This window comes from Schistocerca cancellata, chromosome 2, assembly GCF_023864275.1.
Source record: "Schistocerca cancellata isolate TAMUIC-IGC-003103 chromosome 2, iqSchCanc2.1, whole genome shotgun sequence".
Taxonomy (NCBI): Eukaryota; Metazoa; Arthropoda; class Insecta; order Orthoptera; family Acrididae; genus Schistocerca; species Schistocerca cancellata.
Window position 1 is genome coordinate 1,087,974,618 of NC_064627.1, and position 21,044 is coordinate 1,087,995,661.

The window sequence follows — 21,044 nt, forward strand, 5'->3', positions numbered from 1 at the left end:
GCTCCATTCTGTTATTTCTAAAGTCAGCTTTTTCCTTTACCTGATTAAAATTTAAAACCTTTTCTTTGTTCTAGATAATACTTGTAGTGAATATCTTGTACATTACGAAGAGGAGGCTGATAACTCTATAGACTTCATGTCTTGTCTTTGTTGCTTTTGTGTAAAGTAGTCTGATTACAGCAATGTTCCGCTTTTGGGTGACTGTCTTCCTTCATAGATATTTTGTAAGTAATAGATTTTTGATTTTATTCAAACAAAAACCAAACAAACATCTCTTGAGGATCAAGGCATTTAATCGACGAAGAGCCCGCATCTCGTGGTCGTGCGGTAGCGTTCTCGCTTCCCACGCCCGGGTTCCCAGATTCGATTCCCGGTGGGGTCAGGGATTTTCTCTGCCTCGTGATGGCTGGGTGTTGTGTGATGTCCTTAGGTTAGTTAGGTTTAAGTAGTTCTAAGTTCTAGGGGACTGATGACCATAGATGTTAAGTCCCATAGTGCTCAGAGCCATTTGAACCATTTTTTAATCGACGAAGAAGGCAGGTATGACTTGACATCTACTTCGAAGTCATTGGAAACGGAGTACCATGTTAGTTTGGACATGTTGGGGAGAGAAGGAAATCGACCATCTCCTTTCAAAGGCACCATTCGATCAATTGGCTTAGGAGTTATATAAAAACTTAAAGAAACTGTATTTGTCGGCCAATAATAGCTCTTCTGTTGATAAAAGTGAGGCCTCTTAGTAAAGAACCAATTTAATACATTTAGTCTTCGAATACATCTTGGTAAATTTGTTGCAAATTCCCAACGCAAAATATAAAATCCTTTGAAAAAATTCATTAATACATTTTGTAAAAATTAATCACTCAACTGTGCTATATGGTTTTGTAGTTAATTTTATGGAGAGCAAGGTTCTACTCACAAAACTGCTGCTCATTATAGCTTTATACATGTCATACATCTTTTAAATACTTCTGTTGAGTGTTCTTGTTGTAAAGGCTACACCATTTAAGTACTGTACATTCAGTCTCACTTATTGAAGATAAGCTTTATGTAGCTAACTAGTTGATTAGGGCAATAACATCATAATTGATTATTTTTTTCTGTTTATGGTAGTTGGAGGTAATGACTGGAAGTTCAGCAAAAGATACAAAAAGCATGTAAAAATTGAGAGGAATGCTTTGCTGATCTAAATAGAATTTCCAGCCTCAAGATTCTGCTCTATCTGGAACGACAGTCTGCAGTGTTCACTATCAGTTTTGCTTTATGAGAGTGAATTTTAACGCAGAAACCACTTAGAAACTGAGCATTGTTAATCGTAGATGCTGTACGTATGGTGTGTTTTTCGGCAGGTGTGTCTTCCGTGAGCTCTGCGACGACGAGTAGCGCAGGCAGCAGCGGCAGTGGCGGCGGAGGCCTGGGGAAGGCCGGCAAGGCGGGGGCGGCGGGGGCGGCGGTGGCAGTGGCGGCGGCGGCGCGCGTGGGGCTTGGCTTCCCGCGGCAGCCCACCGGATCCTTGCGGCGCTCGCAGGCGCACTCCATGAAGGTCAGTAACGGCTAGTCCATCCACCGTATGTACGCTGCAGAACAGCGTATCTTTAGTATGTACGATGATAAGGTCAGTGTGGCTATCTCATTCCCTGTGTGGTAGAGATTCGTCTGACCAGCGCATCTCCTGTATGTCCAAAGTGTAGATAACTCGGGCTGGTCCATCCCCTGTATGTACGATGATAAATGAGAGGAATAAACCTCTGCTCCTCACACCCATTGTCACAGATATCGAAAAATTGTTTTCGCAATTTTGATAAAGGAATTCGCAGTAATGTAAGTCAAGTGTCTACTTCATCGGCATAAAAGTTACTGTATTCCTATTGGCGCGTTTCCTTTTTCTTCAAGTTTGAAGTAATTTGTTGTCTGTACCGTTAACTAGTTTTCAAGCCACTGAAGGCTCATCGTCAGATGGAAGTGTGGTCATGGATGGAGGTGTGGTAAGGCAAATTCTTGTGGTTATGCACATTTTGCAGATCGTACACACATGCATCCACAGTATTTAGTTGGTCTAGTGTGATTGAATGTGAAACCAATGACTTGAAAACTAGTTAATGGTGCAGAATGAATCGTATCAAACATTCACAACAGTGATTGGATATGCCCAAATAAATTGCCAATTTAAATCGCAGTCGCCGTTCACTATCCACAATGGATACAGCAGTAGTTTCCTGTTTTGGACGGTTCATACACATAAAAGAGATGGAGTTATCCTAAACACAGCAGATTATTTTAATAAACCAGAAACTGAGTTCTGGACATCATCAACGTACAATTGTTTTTCTCAGTAACAGAAAGATACGTAGACTAGAGGAAAAGAGGCCTAAGTCCATTTTCCGCAATTTTGTAATTGCGATGAACTGCTTCGGTTTTGGAAGAAGGGCAGCAGTCCTGCTCCAGAATGACTAATTTATGCAGTGTTCAAAGGACACCTGTCCCTTAACCCTTCAGTGGTTGATGGGACACATATGTCCCACTAACGTAATATGAAATTTTGAATATTGGAACTCCTATATCTCAGTATCCATCTGGTGCTAGCATATATTAAAATGTTTCAGAACTTGGAGAGAAATACCATGGACTATGCGGTTGATGCATAGAAGGCTGTGAGCGATCAAATGGAGCAGTGTATATTTATACTGTAGGTGTTTCACGAAAATCAGATCAAATCACCATCTTCTCTATTCCAAAGCGTCTGAAGTAGTTAATGGTATCTTCTTACACATTACAGACATTCTACTGATGTGAAAGTATTTTATATGTAGTGCGACATATGTGCCCGAGAAAACTTCATAGAACGTAGAGAACACTGATGTGTGATATGTCAAAGCCAACTTCAAATGTTATGTTGAAAACTTACGTGTGACATTTCATGTTTTTCATTGTCAGGAGAATAGATGTGTTTTAGTACTGGTTTGTTATACTTTTTTCCATAACGTCCATCCTTATAAAATCATTCCAAAATGAAATATTTAACTCTGAAATCCTAGGTTCACATGGAAATATGGATCCAGCTAGGTTCTCTGCTCGCATGCATCCCACTTCGCCGATTTTCAAAATATTTTTTATAGTGAAAGTGTATTTTCATCACAAAGGAAGAAAGCTTTTGACGTTTTATTTTTCAGATATGTGCTAAATAAATTTTAACCATGTTAATGGTTAAACACCACCTATACAGACCAAAGGCTGGAACATAGGTGCTACCCATGGAATAGCTCTCTTTCTTCTTATTTTTTTCTCTTCTTGTAGGTTCAGTGCCCATTCTTATAAAAGGCAGTTAGCTAGTAAAAAATTTAATAATGATTTCTTTTCATCACTTTAACGTAAAATTTTGTCATGTTATTTTTGCTGACATATTTATATGAGTCGCTCATTAACAAAACGTCCATTATCCAATTTTTGTGGAAATTGAGTTATTGTTACCATAGCATTCATCAAATTTTTTTACATCATATTAAACTACGGTTTTCGTTCAAAACGTCCTTTAAACCATAACAATTTAATAATAAAAACCTGAAATATGCCAGAACTTTCAGAATGTCCCTTATCCAATCTAACATAGCCGACTCATGTACCGTTAATTCTTGTAACAAAACGACCTATATAAACTTTTCATTTTTCTGCGCATTGTGTCTTTTTTTTTTTTTTTTCAAAAGTGACTCTTACACACAGTGCAACTACTAACCATTTTAAAGGTAATTTAAAATCAATATGTAGGGTATTTTTCCAGTGAAACGTGTTATGTTAGAACTGGCGGTCGGCTGAAGCTAAGTTTTGTTTCCTGTTGACAATAGATTATGTTTTTTTGTTTATTGTGAAGTTGGTGCTTGTTTTGTATGTTCAGTATGGCGTTTTTGCTAGTTTTTATTGTCAAAATTCTTACCAATAATTGAAATTAGGCTGTTTTTAAGTGTTCTTCTGCGTTTAAAGTGAGCGTCTTGCTTTAAAAGTGTACTGTACAGGCAGTGTTATAGGCCTAAAAATAGATAAACTTTTTGGTTAACCAATGGAGGAACTGCAACCTATTGAGTAACAGGCTGTGGAAGGACCGAAGATAGCTCCATGCCAGAACAAAAAAGGAAGGAAGGTATAAAGGATCCAGATAATGGAAAAAGACAGTAGAGAAGCGGAAGCTCTACACGTCAAAGACTTTACCAAGACTACCACAGTGCCTTTATTATGATCATGTTTTTAAGTGTAATAAGCTTACAATGCAAGATGTTCGCAAGTTTCATGGAGGCTTTTATTCTTCTAAGAATAAAATGAATCACTATAACTATATACTTAAGTATACTGTGAGTGAAACACCTAAACGGAAGAGAACTAATGAAGATGAACGGAAACATATAACTGAAAATTGGAATCGCTATTTAATCCCACATACCAAATCTGGAAACACTTCTTTGCTCTGGGTATGTAAGAAATCCTTCTGTGGTATGCTTGGTGTTAGTGAGAAAAGAGCTCAACGAGTTTGTAAGAGACATTTCCACTCTAAAAATAGAGGAGGAGACCATAAGTCTAAGCTGTTTGAGGCTAAAAGGCATTCTGTAAAGTCATTCATAGAGAGCCTCTGCCCACTTGAAAAATATGATTGCAGAAACACCAGTATTACAAGACAGTATTTTTTGAGCCATCTTTCAATAAGTAAGTTTCACAAGGCTTACAATTCTAAAGTATAAAGTGATCTTCAAGTTCCATATTCATATTTTTATGAAATATTTGTCAAAGATTATAACTTAAGCTTTGGCTCTCCTACTGCGGACAAGTGTTCCAAATGCATCCAGTTTCAGCTGAAATGAGACAGCAGGGGCAAATCGGTTGAAACTGATTTCAATCTCCAAAAAAAGAGGGCGGAAACATTCATTAATTTACTGAAAACTGAAAATGAAAATGAACTCACCCTGTCCTTTGACTGCGAAAAGAATTTGGCTTTACCCAAAATCCATGACCAGGCAGCTTACTACAGTCGAAAATTCTATTTATTTAACTTTACTATCTGCCAAGGTACATCTGAAGATAGGCAGCCAAAAGACCGTGTTTTTATATATCACTGGACAGAATCGGACTTCAAAAAAGGTTCGAATGAAATTGCTCAGCAATTTTTCATTGGCTACAAAACACTTGCTTGGAAGGAGTGACCACTGTAAGGCTTTTTTCGGATGGTTGCGGAGGACAAAACCGGAACAGTTCAGTGATGATTATGCTTCAATACTGGTTGGTAAATGAAGCGCCGCCAAATATTAAAGACATTGTTTTAGTATTTCCTGTACCAGGTCATTCGTATATGCCGCCTGATCCGATATTTGGCAGAATTGAGAAAGAAATTAAAAATTATGACACTATTACTAAGCGTGAGGAATACATTGAAATCTTTCAGGAATGTGGAACTGTTTTTAGTATGACTGAGAACTGAAATATTTTTGACTGGAAGAAGGTATATGAAAATTACCAAAAGAAGCCTGGAAATTGGCACTTTAAATTTTCAACTGCTGAGAGTTTTATTTAACACTAGGCAATGTGCCAACCTGTGAAGTACTTGTGGCAGGTGAAGTTTGTTGTAACACCAGTCTTGGAAAGGCGAATAAAGTAGTCAAACCTGGATTTAAAGTTCAAAACTTTGAACTACCGTTAGTACTACCTGGAGTAATAGTAAAAGAGTTGAAAGTGAAAGATGTCAAAAAGCTTCTGACTCTTCACTTTGGGGAAAACTGGGCTAAAAATGAAGACCTGGCCTTATAGAAAAATATTATATTCAATCCAGTACAGAATAGACCTGAAGAAAAATCTGATCATGAAAACAACGGTGGACACATGGACGATGAAAATGGCTTTTAATTAATTCACAACAGTTAATAGGAAAAATCCGGATTTAAAAAAGTAAATGACTACCCTTAAGGTACTTTTAAAATTATGTTTTCGGTAATGTTTGTACGTTTAATGTAATGTTATTTTTTAATAATTTTCTGGTAAATGTATGTTTGTTTCTATCTGTTTCCCTAACTTAATCAGAAATTATTTCAGTTGCATTAAAAATACCTACAGACATTGTTTCCACTAAAAATTAAATTATATACATTTTCTAAACAAACACTGTTTATAATTTTCCCCTATTTTCTTTTTCAAACTGTCTCTTATCCAAAGTTTTTATTTTCAAATGTGTCTTCTCCATATTTTGGTTCCAAAACGTCCCTTATCCAAGAGTAGTTATTTAAAACAAAATTTTGAAATGAGTTATTTTTATTATGTTTTCTTAATGACAAAAATAGATAATTAAGAAACATGCAGAAAAAATTTCAAGTTTATACATTCAAAAGAAATTGTTAAACGCGTTTTTTACTATTCACCGAAATTTATGCAGATTGAATAAAGGACATTTTGGAACTAAGACATTTTTCCATCCATATTACATTTTTCTCACTGTAGTTAATTAGAATTATTAGCACTTTTTGATACCTCCTCCAATCAGTACAGAATAACGACTAACAATAACTATTGGTAAAAAACAAAACAGCGTCTACAGTGTATTGAGTAGCTTATCTTCTTAATATCTTTGGCCTGCACAGCAGATGTGACAGAGGCCAGCCTGTGTTACACATGTGGACATACCACACTCAGCTGTGGCACTGGCTCGCCAAATACTAAATAAAAAGTAAAAAATAAAAAAGCAAGAACCAAATCCTTGTGAAAGAAAACATTAAATAATATACTACACACTAGACCATGAAACTAAGTGTAGTCAAATTAGACGTTACCTGCGTGCAGGAGTGGCAGGAGTAAGAAAGCTAGTTCCAACAATTTTCTGACGTTATACTGTGCCTCACAAGAAAAAAGGGAAACTCGTGCATATATTTATTTATTTATGCATTTGGTACAGCAAGCAAGTATCAGGGTCATGATGTCCTCCCTGACATCTAAGCAGGTAGCCTTAACGAGCCAACATTTCAATTTGTATGGTTCACGAGCAATGTATAATCATCATAATGATAATAATGCTACTGACAATAAATACGGTATTGAATACATGGCATTTAAAAAATGTTGGTCTTATTAACACTGTCCCAAACAATTTCTTTATTACGTTCTCATAAAAAAGCACTCCGTCTTCAGGCCACGAGTGGCCTACCGGGACCATCCGACCGCCGTGTCATCCTCAGTGGAGGATGCGAATAGGAGGGGCGTGGGGTCAGCAAACCGCTCTCCCGGTCGTTATGATGGTATTCTTGACCTAAGCCACTACTATTCGGTCGAGTAGCTCCTCAATTGGCATCACGAGGCTGAGTGCACCCCGAAAAATGGCGACAACTCATGACGGCCTGGATGGTCACCCATCCAAGTGCCGACCACGCCCGACGGCGCTTAACTTCGGTGATCTCACGGGAACCGGTGTATCCACTGCGGCAAGGCAAAATTATGTTCTCATAGAATTGTCAATGTCGTCTAACAGATATACAACGCAGCAGTACAAATGGAATCAGTCTGGAGAAGTTGAAATGTCAGACGAATAGTGAGAAGTATCTGGGTGAGGTTAGAAATGTCAGAAACTCATAAATGATGTTCCAAATGTGTTCCAATTGCTTCTTTTTGTTTTAAAGCCGAAAAAAAGTCAAGCACCCAGAAGACACGTTTGGATGTCAATATAACGTCGTAAACGTACACAAGTTCGGCGGCTATGTAAATGATTGCTCTGTCATAAGAAGAACGGCCATCAGAGCGTATTAGTGTTTTTCTGTTTAGTGTCGTTGCCAGGCCTATTATGGTATGGTATACAAGGAGTGTGAATAGCGTCAGATGTGTAGTGGTCACGATGAAGGACACGAAGATGCCGTATACTCGTGTAAGACATGGTTATCAGTACGCGACAGAGTTTGAAAAGGGCCTCAATTTGGTCAGCTTCTCTAATCGTGTAATATTCCATTTCTGGGGCATTCGAGTGTCACAGTGCCCAGTGTTGAACTGTCAATGTGAGGACAGGCATACTCGACGCCAAGGTTCTCCTGCAATATTCAGTGTCATTCCGTACCACGGGTCGGATACTAGAGGCAGAATTAGGAAATCATCGACCCACGCATAGGCTGCCGTCAGCACTACTACACAAACGGCTGCATTGGAGTGGTGTCGTGGCCTGGAAGCATTGACCATTGTCGAATGGTGTCACACTGATTGCTAATGAATCGTAGTTATGCACTATGCCGGATGACCATTGGCAGGGAGTGACATATGGATAGGACCCAACGCCCGAGAGTTCTGGCATCATGGTGTTAGACCTAGCGTCATGGTGCAAGGAGCATTCAGATCACGGCTGGTGGTAATTCGGGGAGTGACAGCACAATGATCTGTCATGAACATCCTGTGACGTTATCGTTTAGCTCCATGCGATAGTATCGTGATGCTATTTTGAACAGGACAATGTTGATCCACACCTGGCGCTTGCCTCTAAGAACTGTCTGTCTGATCCTGAGGTACTGCCGAGGCCAACAGGGTCCCCAGATGCGTACTCTGTAGAACTTACACTAAAAAGGCAAAGAAACTGGTACACCTGCCTAATATCCTGTAGGGCCCCCGCGAGCACGTAGAAGTGCTACGAAACGACGTGACATGGAGTCGATTAATGTCTGAAGTGGAGGTGGAGGGAATTGACATCAGGAATCCTGCAGGGATATCCATAAATCCGTAAGACTCCGAGGGGCTGGAGGGCTCGTCAGAATGGCACGTCGCAAGGCATCCCAGATATGCTCAATAATATTCACGTCTGGGGAGTCTGGTGGCCAGCCGCAGTTTTTGAACTCAGAAGAGTCTTTCTGGAGCCACTTTGTAGCAGTTCTGGATGTGTGGGATGTCACTTCGTCCTACTGGAATAGCCCAATCCGTAGGAATACACAATGGACGTGAATGGATGCAGGTCAATAGGACAGGACGCTTACGTACGTGTCACCTGTCAGAATCGTATGTATACGTATGAGGCGTTCCGTATCATTTCAACTGTGCACGTCCAGCACCATTACAGAGCGTCCGTCAGCTTGAACAGTGCCCTGCTGACTTTCAGGATCCATGGATTCATAAAGCTGTCTCCATACCCGTGTACGTCAACGGGCTCGATACAATTTGAAACGAGGCTCGTTCGACCAGGCAACATGCTTCCAGTCATCAACAGTCCAATATCAGTGTTGACAGGCCCACGCGTGGCATAAACCTCTATGGCGTACAGTCATGAAGGGTACACGACTGGGCCTTCAGCACCGAAAGCCCATATCGATGATGTTTCGTTGAATGGTTCGCAAGCTGACACTTGCTGAGGGCCCTGCATTGAAATCTGCAGCAAGTTTTCAGTCGTCGTTGGTCCCGTTCTTGCAGGATCTTTTTCCGGCAGCAGCTATGTTGGAGATCTGATGTTTTACCGAATTCCTGATATTCACGGTACACTCGTGAAATGGTCGAACGGGAAAATGGGCACTTCCTCTATGCCTCGGAGATGCTGTGTCCCATCGCTCGTGCTCCGACTATGACACAACGTTGATACTCATTTAAATCTTGATAACCTGCTATTGTAGCAGCAGTGACCGATCTAAAAACAGAACACTTGTTGTCTTACGCAGGCGTTGCCGATTGCAGCGCCACATCCTCCCTCTTTCCATATCTCTGTTTTTGAATGCGCGTGGCTATACCAGTTTCTTTGGCGCTTCAGTGTATGTGGGACCACCTGGGACGTCAACCACGCTCCAGTGCCAGTATCCAATATATTGAGGACGAGTTACAACAGCTGCGGTTCAGCTTGCCTCAGGGGATGATTCAAGCGTATCACTAGATACATGCAAGCCAGAGCGAGTGCAACATCATACATAGAAATGGGTTCATGTTGCCTAGGACTTTTTGAACTTGCTTCGATTTTGTGAACAATGCAGTAACATCACATACTGTCTCAAGTGGTGAAGTTTCATTTTTTCCCTCCTCTCCTTCTGGGTGCTTCAATTTCTTTTATTCATTTATTTATTTATTTTGTGAGGCAGCATCTTTGTAGAACGCAACTGTGACTGACTACAGCCACTTCTCATCATTTTACAGGTGTTGTTGTTGTTATTTTGGTCTTCAGTCCTGAGACTGGTTTGATGCAGCTCTCCATGCCACACTATCCTGTGCAAGCTTCTTCATCTCCCAGTACTTACTGCAACCTACATCCTCCTGAATCTGCTTAGTGCATTCATCTCTTGGTCTCCCTCTACGATTTTTACCCTCCACGCTGTCCTCCAACGCTAAATTTGTGATCCCTTGATGCCTCAGAACATGCCCTACCAACCGGTCCCTTCTTGTTGTCAAGTTGTGCCACGAACTCCTCTTCTCCCCTATTCTATTCAATACCTCCTCATTAGTTACGTGATCTACCCATCTAATCTTCAGCATTTTCCTGTAGCGCCACATTTAGAAAGCTTCTATTCTCTTCTTGTCCAAACTATTTATCGTCCACGTTTCACTTCCATACATGGCTACACACCATACAAATACTTTCAGAAACGACTTCCTGACACTTAAATCTATACTCCATGATAACAAATTCCTCTTCTTCAGAAACTCTTTCCTTGCCATTGCCAGTCTACATTTTATATCCTCTCTACTTCGACCATCATCAGTTATTTTGCTCCCCAAATAGCAAAACTCCTTTACTACTTTAGGTGTCTCATTTCCTAATCTAATTCCCTCAGCATCACCCGACTTAATTCGACTACATTCCATTATCCTCGTTTTGCTTTTGTTGATGTTCATCTTATACCCTCCTTTCTAGACACTGTCCATTCCGTTCAACTGCTCTTCCAAGTCCTTTGCCGTCTCTGACAGAATTACAATGTCATCGGCGAACCTCAAAATTTTTAATATTTTCTCCATGGATTTTAATACTTACTCAGAATTTTTCTTTTGTTTCCTTTAGTGCTTGCTCAATATACGGATTGAATAACATCGGGGAGAGGCTACAAGCCTGTCTCACTCCCTTCCCAACCACTGCTTCCCTTTCATGCCCCTCAACTCTTATAACTCCCATTTGGTTTCTATACAAATTGTAAATAGCCTTTCGCTCCCTGTATTTCATCCCTGCCATCTTCAGAAATTGAAAGACAGTATTCCAGTCAACATTGTCAAAAGCTTTCTCTAAGTCTACAAATGCTAGAAACGTAGGTTTGCCTTTCCTTAATCGCTCTTCTAAGATAAGGCGTAAGGTCAGTATTGCCTCACGTGTTCCAACATTTCTACGGAATCCAAACTGATCTTCCCCGAGGTCGACTTCTACCAGTTTTTCCATTCGTCTGTAAAGAATTCGCGTTATTATTTTGCAGCTGTGACTTATTAAACTGATAGTTCGGTAATTCTCACATCTGTCAACACCTGCTTTCTTTGGGATTGGAATTATTATATTCTTCTTGAAGTCTGAGGGTATTTCCCTGTCTGATACATCTTGCTCAGCAGATGGTAGAGTTTTGTCGTGACTGGCTCTCCCAAGGCCGTCAGTAGTTCTAATGGAATGTTGCCTGCTCCCGGGGCCTTGTTTCGACTCGTGCAAGAAGTAACCAGCGTATTGTACTGACTGCCCCTTCTGTGTTGCAGCTGCGACTGCAGGACTACAAAGAGCCCGCGGCGCGCCCGGTTCGAGAGCCCGAGCACCGCCTGCCGCCCATCAAGGAGTTCCAGCGGGAGTTCCGCGCCTGCAAGGAGCGCACCGCCTCCTCCTCCTCTACCAGGATACGGTCAGTACAGCACTCCACCATGCCCACACATACCTGGTTACGCTCAGTACAGACCCACACACAGCTACACTCCTGGAAATTGAAATAAGAACACCGTGAATTCATTTCCCAGGAAGGGGAAACTTTATTGACACATTCCTGGGGTCAGATACATCACATGAGCACACTGACAGAACCACAGGCACATAGACACAGGCAACAGAGCATGCACAATGTCGGCACTAGTACAGTGTATATCCACCTTTCGCAGCAATGCAGGCTGCTATTCTCCCATGGAGACGATCGTAGAGATGCTGGATGTTGTCCTGTGGAACGGCTTGCCATGCCATTTCCACCTGGCGCCTCAGTTGGACCAGCGTTCGTGCTGGACGTGCAGACCGCGTGAGACGACGCTTCATCCAGTCCCAAACATGCTCAATGGGGGACAGATCCGGAGATCTTGCTGGCCAGGGTAGTTGACTTACACCTTCTAGAGCACGTTGGGTGGCACGGGATACATGCGGACGTGCATTGTCCTGTTGGAACAGCAAGTTCCCTTGCCGGTCTAGGAAAGGTAGAACGATGGGTTCGATGACGGTTTGGATGTACCGTGCACTATTCAGTGTCCCCTCGACGATCACCAGTGGTGTACGGCCAGTGTAGGAGATCGCTCCCCACACCATGATGCCGGGTGTTGGCCCTGTGTGCCTCGGTCGTATGCAGTCCTGATTGTGGCGCTCACCTGCACGGCGCCAAACACGCATACGACCATCATTGGCACCAAGGCAGAAGCGACTCTCATCGCTGAAGACGACACGTCTCCATTCGTCCCTCCATTCACGCCTGTCGCGACACCACTGGAGGCGGGCTGCACGATGTTGGGGCGTGAGCGGAAGACGGCCTAACGGTGTGCGGGACCGTAGCCCAGCTTCATGGAGACGGTTGCGAATGGTCCTCGCCGATACCCCAGGAGCAACAGTGTCCCTAATTTGCTGGGAAGTGGCGGTGCGGTCCCCTACGGCACTGCGTAGGATCCTACGGTCTTGGCGTGCATCCGTGCGTCGCTGCGGTCCGGTCCCAGGTCGACGGGCACGTGCACCTTCCGCCGACCACTGGCGACAACATCGATGTACTGTGGAGACCTCACGCCCCACGTGTTGAGCAATTCGGCGGTACGTCCACCCGGCCTCCCGCATGCCCACTATACGCCCTCGCTCGAAGTCCGTCAACTGCACATACGGTTCACGTCCACACTGTCGCGGCATGCTACCAGTGTTAAAGACTGCGATGGAGCTCCGTATGCCACGGCAAACTGGCTCACACTGACGACGGCGGTGCACAAATGCTGCGCAGCAAGCGCCATTCGACGGCCAACACCGCGGTTCCTGGTGTGTCCGCTGTGCCGTGCGTGTGATCATTGCTTGTACAGCCCTCTCGCAGTGTCCGGAGCAAGTATGGTGGGTCTGACACACCGGTGTCAATGTGTTCTTTTTTCCATTTCCAGGAGTGTAGTTACGGTCGGCACAGGCACTGCTCACTCACCCCACAGAATGATAGTCAGCACACTCACACACACACACACACACACACACACACACACACACACACACACACACATGCACACACACCCCTTAGGCCGCTATTACACTATCATATTTCTTTGACAAAGAAATGTGACCAAGTATTCGTCAAAATTTCTTTGACAAAGATCTTTGACCTGGCGCTAAAAAGGAGTATTTCACTGTCATGATATGTTTCGTCGGAGTTCAAGATGGAGGACAACAGCAACTTGTTACTACGGTGCATTTGGAAGAGAAGCGGTGAAAACAAAGTGAAACGTATTTGGGTGAGACTGGGTTTTGCATCCAGATAATAAAAGCATTCAGCAAATTTTTTACGCGACGTCAAGTTTTACATAAATTACTTACGAAAGGATGACACTGCTTTTCAGTATTTGCTCAGTAAAGTGGCTCCTCGTATCACAAAACAGAATGCTCAGTTCAGAAATGCTATATGTGCACAAGACAGGCTCACCATTACACTGCTATTTCTTGCGACAGGGGAGAGCTATTCTAGCTTACAATACAGCACTCCAATAGCACAGAGCACGTTAATCAAAATAATTCAAGAAACGTGTGAAGCGATGTATAAAATAATGAAGGAGGAATATCTGAAAGTAAATGAATATTTAGTACACACAATACGGCTAATAAGAACTACTTTTATTTTTGGATAATATAATTAATAGAGTTAGTGTTCCATCAACTATGAACTTAATAAAAATAACGAAACAGATTAAGCACTTTTTAACTAGTGACATGCAGAGTTCAGAAATAGACGAAGTAGAATAGATAGATAGGGTTTTTTTATTTTAGAGTTTTTCCTTCTATTCCTGCTTGCTGAAAAGCTGCTAATGAAACTTCCTGGCAGGTTAAAATCTATGTGCCGGACGGAGACTCGAACTAGGGACCTTTGCCTTTCGCGGGCAAGTGCTCTACCATCTTTTTTCCGCTTTGTTCGATGCAGTTCGTTGCGTATGGTCTGGGCGGACGTCACAAGACATCGGTTCAAGTTGATCGTTGATGCCTTGACTCTGTTTTTTTAGAGGGCACGCGGCCCTCTGACCGAACACGCTGAGCGACCGTGCCGGCAAAATGTGTGCCCCGACCGGGACTACACGGAGTTACCCAAGCACGACTCATTACCTGTCCTCACAGCTTTAATTGCGGCAGCACCTCGTCTCCTACCTTCCAAACTTCACAGACGCTCTCCTGCAGACTACACAGAGCTAGCGCTCCTGAAAGAAAGGATATTGCGGAAACATGGCTTGGGGGATGTTTCCAGAATGAAATTTTCACTCTGTAGCGGAGTGTTGCACAAGATATGAAAACTCCTGGCAGCGGTGAGGACAGGTCGTGACTCCTGCGTGGGTAGCTCAGATGGTAGTACTCTTGTCTGCAAAAGGCAAAAGTCCCTAGTTCGAGTCTCGGTCCCGCACACAGTTTTAATCTGTCAGGAAGTTTCATATCCACGCACTCTCCGGTGCAGAGTGAAAATTTCGTTCTGGAAGCTGCCTGGCTGTTTCCAGATGTGGAAGTAGATGGCTGTGGTTGTGATTGTGGATTGGTAGGCGCCTCCAGAATATTGCACTTGCTGATCAGCACAAGTCCGTACAGTCAGGATGTAAAATGCTTCAAATGGCTCTGAGCACTATGGGACTTAACATCTGAGGTCATCAGTCCCCTAGAACTTAGAACTACTTAAACCTAACTAACCTAAGGACATCACACACATCCATGCCCGAGGCAGGATTCGAACCTGCGACCGTAGCGGTCGCTCGGTTCCACACTGTAGCGTCTAGAACCGCTCGGCCACTCCGGCCGGCGTCAGGATGTACTCTTGTTATTACTTTGACAAGAATTCCCAGTGAGGAGGTGAAATTTATTACTATAGCTATTCAATGGGATAGTAAGACAGTCCTTACTCCTACTATAACTGAATACGGACAACTTACACGTTCATCATCCCTTCTACCACAGATCAGACAACGTCCGAATTTCACATTCCCTCTTCGATTAAACCATTCTGGGTGTTGGGCTACGTCATTATGAAACACTAAAACAATTGTACCATCGACGTTCCAACCACGTTCCAGAGACCGCTACAGAGACTGTCGAAACCTAAGTGGTATAGTTCTTTACTGTTCTGCAATCACGCGGCTCAACACCCAGAACGATTTTGTACAAACTGACTCTGGCAGTTGGAACTAATATCTTCGAGTCCTCTTTTGTGTCAATACTAACACTACTTTTCCTCTTGCAGGATGTATTCAGTACACACACTATTTACTCCTTCTGCAACAAAGTGCAATCCGGACACACTGTCCTCACTCAGTCTGTTCCTAGATAAAAGAAACAACTGTTCTCACTAATAATACTACAGAATAAAGTATGGCTGGCCGAAGGGGCCGAGCGGTTTTTTTGGCGCTTCAGTCTGGAACCGCGCGACCGCTACGGTCGCACGTTCGAATCCTGTCTCTGGCATGGATGTGTGTTCTGTCCTTAGGTTAGTTAGGTTTAAGGGGTTCTAAGTTCTAGGGCACTGATGACCTCAAATGTTAAGTCCCATAGTGCTCAGAGCCACTTAAACTAAAATAAAGTGTTTATGCACACCTGTTATTCCCTAATAAGAAACTGCTTTCAGAATATACACTCCTCACGACTAATATGCACAACACGGTGCAGTCAAAACCTGTTCTCCTCCCTCATCCTACCAAGGGAGATGCTCAATATGAACACTCGTTACTTCTCCTGCTCTGGGCTACATTTGAAGTACGTACTCCGTAGACAACGGAATACAATCACAATCCAGATTCCTCACTTTTCTCACACAAGGATAGTCATGAGGCAAATTACTTACTCCCTTTAAAACAATACAGGTATTTCGTTACTTCTGTTCTCCTACACAAGTCAGTCCTTGCGATGCACAATGCTTACTCCTCTTACTCTACGACAGAGTCAATTCACATTCCCTTTATCCTTTCTACAACATTATGCCGTTAGATCACGCAATACTCACACATCCTACTCTAGGATACGTCAGAAAAAATAATCCTACTCCTGATATTCCAAGCTAAGACTTTATGCACACTCCTTATTCCTTTCGTAACAGGCTACAGTCAGAACACACACACCTAACACCTCTTTACTCAAGCATGTGTTTAGTACGTACAGTATTTATTCCTACTGTAGCACGATGTAGACAGTGCTATTGGCTTGATGATATCTCCTTTCTCTTTCTGCATCAGGATTCCGTCACGACACACACATCTTAGTCTTATTACGCTAGAATACATCAGAAATAAACACACTTTATTCTTCGTAAACCAGGCTATGTCCGTGATGTTTTCTCCTTTCAGTTTCTACACCAGGATGCGCTCAGGACATTCACTCTTAGCCCTCCTGTTCCAGGATAGAGCCAAATGCACCATATTCCTCCTACACAGGGTACCCCATACGTTATCTCTCCTATTACAGGCTACAGTCGTGTTTCGCACTACTTACACCTCCTACCTGACAATAAGACACATTGCTCGTACTTTCCATACCCGAATACGCTACGACACACAGCCCTTAGGTCAGCTGTGCCAGGATATGTTACAGATGCTCATACTTTACTGCTCCTAACCTAGGATACAGTCAGACAGACACACACTTCTTAACCCTGATAATTCAGGGTACCGTCAGGATGCTCGCTCCTTACGTCTCCTATTCCAGGATTAGTTCAGGTAGCACATTCTGTGCACCTCCGATATGCGACTGTAACCAGTACACACCCGCTTTACTACTCGTTATTTCTCTGCAGCTTGAGGAAGGAACTAGGTAGGTGGAGAAAGGATGCCATATCTTCGATGAACTCTTTCTATGAAAAAAAAATTATTAGAAAAACATTGGAACATTGTGTTCCATCATTCTCCGTATAGTAAATAATATACTACTGGCCATTAACATTGCTACACCAAGAAGAAATGCAGATGATAAACGGGTATTCATTGGACAAATATATTATACTAGCTCTGACATGTGATTACATTTTCACGCAATTTGGGTGCATAGATCCTGAGAAATCAGTACCCAGAACAACCACATCTGGCCATAATAACGGCCATGATACGCCTGGGCATTGAGTCAAACAGAGCTTGGATGGCGTGTACAAGTACAGCTGCCCATGCAGCTTCAACACGATACCTCAGTTCACCAAGAGTAGTAACTGGCGTATTGTGACGAGCCAGTTGCTTGGCCACCAATGACCAGACGTTTTCAGTTGGTGAGAGATCTGGAGAATGTGCTGGCCAGGGCAGCAGTCGAACATTTTCTGTATCCAGAAAGGCCCGTACAGGACCTGCAACAATGTAGGGTTTCGCAGGGATCGAATGAAGGGTAGAGCCACGGGTCGTAACACATCTGAAATGTAACGTCCACTGTTCAAAGTGCCATCAATGCGAACAAGAGGTGATCGAGACGTGTAACCAATGGCACCCCATACCATCACGTCGGGTGATACGCCAGTATGGCGATGACGAATACACGCTTCCAATGTGCGTTCACCGTGATGTCGCCAAACACGGATGCGACCATCATGATGCTGTAAACAGAACCTGGATTCATCCGAAAAAAATGACGTTTTGCCATTCGTGCACCCAGGTTGGTCGTTGAGTAAACCATCGCAGGCCCTCCTGTCTGTGATGCAGCGTCAAGGGTAACCGCAGCCATGGTCTCCGAGCTGATAGTCCATGCTGCTGCAAATGTTGTTGAACTGTTCGTACAGATGGTTGTTGTCCTGCAAACGTCACCATCTGTTGACTCAGGGATCGAGACGTGGCTGCACGATCCGTTACAGCCATGCCTGTCATCTCAACTGCTAGTGATACGAGGCCGTTGGGTTCCAGCACGGCGCTCCGTATTACCCTCCTGAACCCACCGATTCCATATTCTGCTAACAGTCATTGGATCTCGACCAACGCGAGCAGCAATGTCGCGATACGATAAACCGCAACCGCGATAGGCTACAATCCGACCTTTATCAAAGTCGGAAACCTGACGGTACGCATTTCTCCTCCTTACACGGGGCATCACAACAACGTTTCACCAGGCAACGCCGGTCAACTGCCGTTTGGCTATGAGAAATCGGTTGGAAACTTTCCTCGTGTCAGCACGTTGTAGGTGTCCCCACCGGCGCCAACCTTGTGTGAATGCTGTAAAAAGCTAATCATTTTGAATATCACAGCATCTTCTTACTGTTGGTTAAATTTCTGTCTGTAGCACGTCATCTTCGTGATGTAGGAATTTTAATGGCCAGTAGTGTAGATCAACAGCAGTTTTCTGTAACTGAAGTAATTATTTCATTAGTAAAGATCCACTTAATGTAATAACAATGCCCAGTATACACAATACGTATTGCACTTGTTGTGAGGGGGTACTCAAAAGTAATGCCTTGGTTGGTGGGTTGGTTAGTTAATTTTAGGGAGGGGGACCAAACTGCGTTGTCATCGATACCTTCGGATTATGGGAGCGTGGGGAAGGAAGTTTGCCGTGTTCTTTCAAAGGAACCTCGCCGGCATTTGCCTGAAGCGATTTAGGGAAATCACGGAAATCGTAAATCAGGATGGCCGGACGCGGATCTGAACCGTCGTCCTTCCGAAAAGTAATATCTCCGAATTTTTATGTGAAAACTCTTAAAGCTTTTTAAATAAAACAACATTATTGACATTGTACATCTTTATTCTTTATGTTTACACGCTGGAAGACCTGCTAGCGAGCTCCGAATTGTAGCGTGAAGCTAGGCAATGTGTAACGTAACTATGTCGGTGCGTCAGAAAGAGTGCGCTGTTATCGAACTTCGAATCAGAAGAGTTAGTCCACACGCAGAGCACCATCTCCTTCAGCATGTCAATGCTAGACCACACACGAGGGCTGCGATATCTGCAACAATCCTACGTTTTGGGTTCAGTGTCATCGATCAAGTTCCATAAAGTCTTGACTTGACACCTTACGATTTTTATCTATTTCCAAAACTTAAAGAACATCGTCGAGGACTTCACTTTGATAGTGATCAAGCGGTGCAAGTAGAGTTGAGGTTGTAGCTCTGACAAAAAATTCAAGTATTCTACAGTGACATATCAACACACTAGTCTCTCGTTAGGAGAAATGTGTTCGTCGCCAGGGTGAGTAGGTTGAGAAATAAATATGTACACGAGAAGAATAAAGATGCAGAATGTTAATTACGTTTCTTGTTTTATTTAAAAAGGTTCAAGTGTTTTCACAACAAAATTTTGAGGCATTGCTTTTCAGCACGCCTTCGTACATTAGACGTGCGCTGTCATTTGCTATCGATTTTCTGCAGTCCTGTAACAGCGACTGATACGCTAGTCAAAGAAAATTATATTATTGTCTTACACAGCAGAGATATTTTATTTATTTATTTCTGTAACCGAAGAACAGTGTGTCTCCGGACATAAATTCTTACTTAACTCATTACTTTGGCACTACGTTCTACACATTCCCCAGTTCTGAAGCAGAAATTTCGTGACACAGTATCCAAGGTACTATTTTAAATATGGAACAGTACTCTACAAACCACTGTATAGTGAGTGGCAGAGCCTGCCATTCCACTTGCATTTGGAGGGTGGGAGGAATTTCTGTTTAAATGCCTCTGTGCACACTGTAATTAGTGTAATCTCGTCTTCGCGGTCACTATGGGGGCAGATGGCTCTACAATATTCCTAGATCCTTCACCTAACGAAGGACAGCTCATAGCCGTCTTACGGCCAATCCAGGTTTTTAAGCATTAGCTTGTGCTCTCTGTTCCATGGCTCAGACAAACGTGTGACCATCGGTTCTGTCCTACAGTGCATACGTTCAACAATCCCGTGTTAACTTTAAATGCGAACATTTTAGGTTAGGCTTTACCGTGACTGTTACTGACATTAAATGAAACAACCAGTTTACTGTTACCAGTCACCGTTTTATTTATTCCCACGACGCGTTTCAAAGGTTTAAAACTCTATCATCGGGTGGATTTACATTAGTTAGTATGGCATTTGTGTGTGTGTGTGTTGTGTTACGATTTTTTTTTTTTTTTGAGGAACTTTTGGCACTGCCTACTGGAGAAACAAGACACTATTTCAGAACATGGTTTTCGATTGCTTCTGACAAAAAAATTAAACTGATATCTAATGGTAAACATAAAATAAGTAAAATAGAGTACCTCTAGTGGTCACAGGTTCCTTTCGCTATCGTAACACATCACATGTATATTGTCACATTTGTAAACAAATATGGCGTCTGGAATCTGCTGGGTGCAAGGTTCGTATAGCAGAAGAGAAGACATCATCTCAAAGTACAAAGAATATACATCGCAACAACATTATTACAGAATAATTATTTAAAGGATTTGGAGGTGTTTGTTTTGAGGTGTCGAATATATGTGTGTGTACTTCAGGAGGCATATAAATCCGATTTTGACAAGTTAAAACAGATTAACATTCGTACTTGTTTATACAATCAGGTAAATGTTAAAATGGCTTAAACTTCATACTTGTTAATAACAATCAGGTGAAATTTTGCAGACTTTAAGTGCAATAATCATATTCGCTACAGCAGTCTCCTATTTGGCACTGGACTCACAAACTTGAGCAAATTTTGAATTGGGCAACTGCACAGTTTCGAAGCAGTGTTTCCTTTCTAGGCCAACCGCATTATAATAGTATCCTACCAATGAACCTGGGACAGT

The 21,044-nt window shown here is 42.7% G+C and overlaps 1 protein-coding gene across 1 annotated transcript in view; it reads left to right on the plus strand.

The window, feature by feature from the left end:
- The window catches only part of LOC126163095 (fl(2)d-associated complex component-like), a 563,925-nt gene that overhangs the window by 518,335 nt on the left and 24,546 nt on the right, over nt 1-21,044 (plus strand). The window contains exons 4-5 of the mRNA XM_049920012.1: nt 1,350-1,543; nt 11,635-11,774. Coding sequence (XP_049775969.1) covers nt 1,350-1,543; nt 11,635-11,774 — 334 coding nt within the window. The remainder of the gene's footprint in view (nt 1-1,349; nt 1,544-11,634; nt 11,775-21,044) is intronic.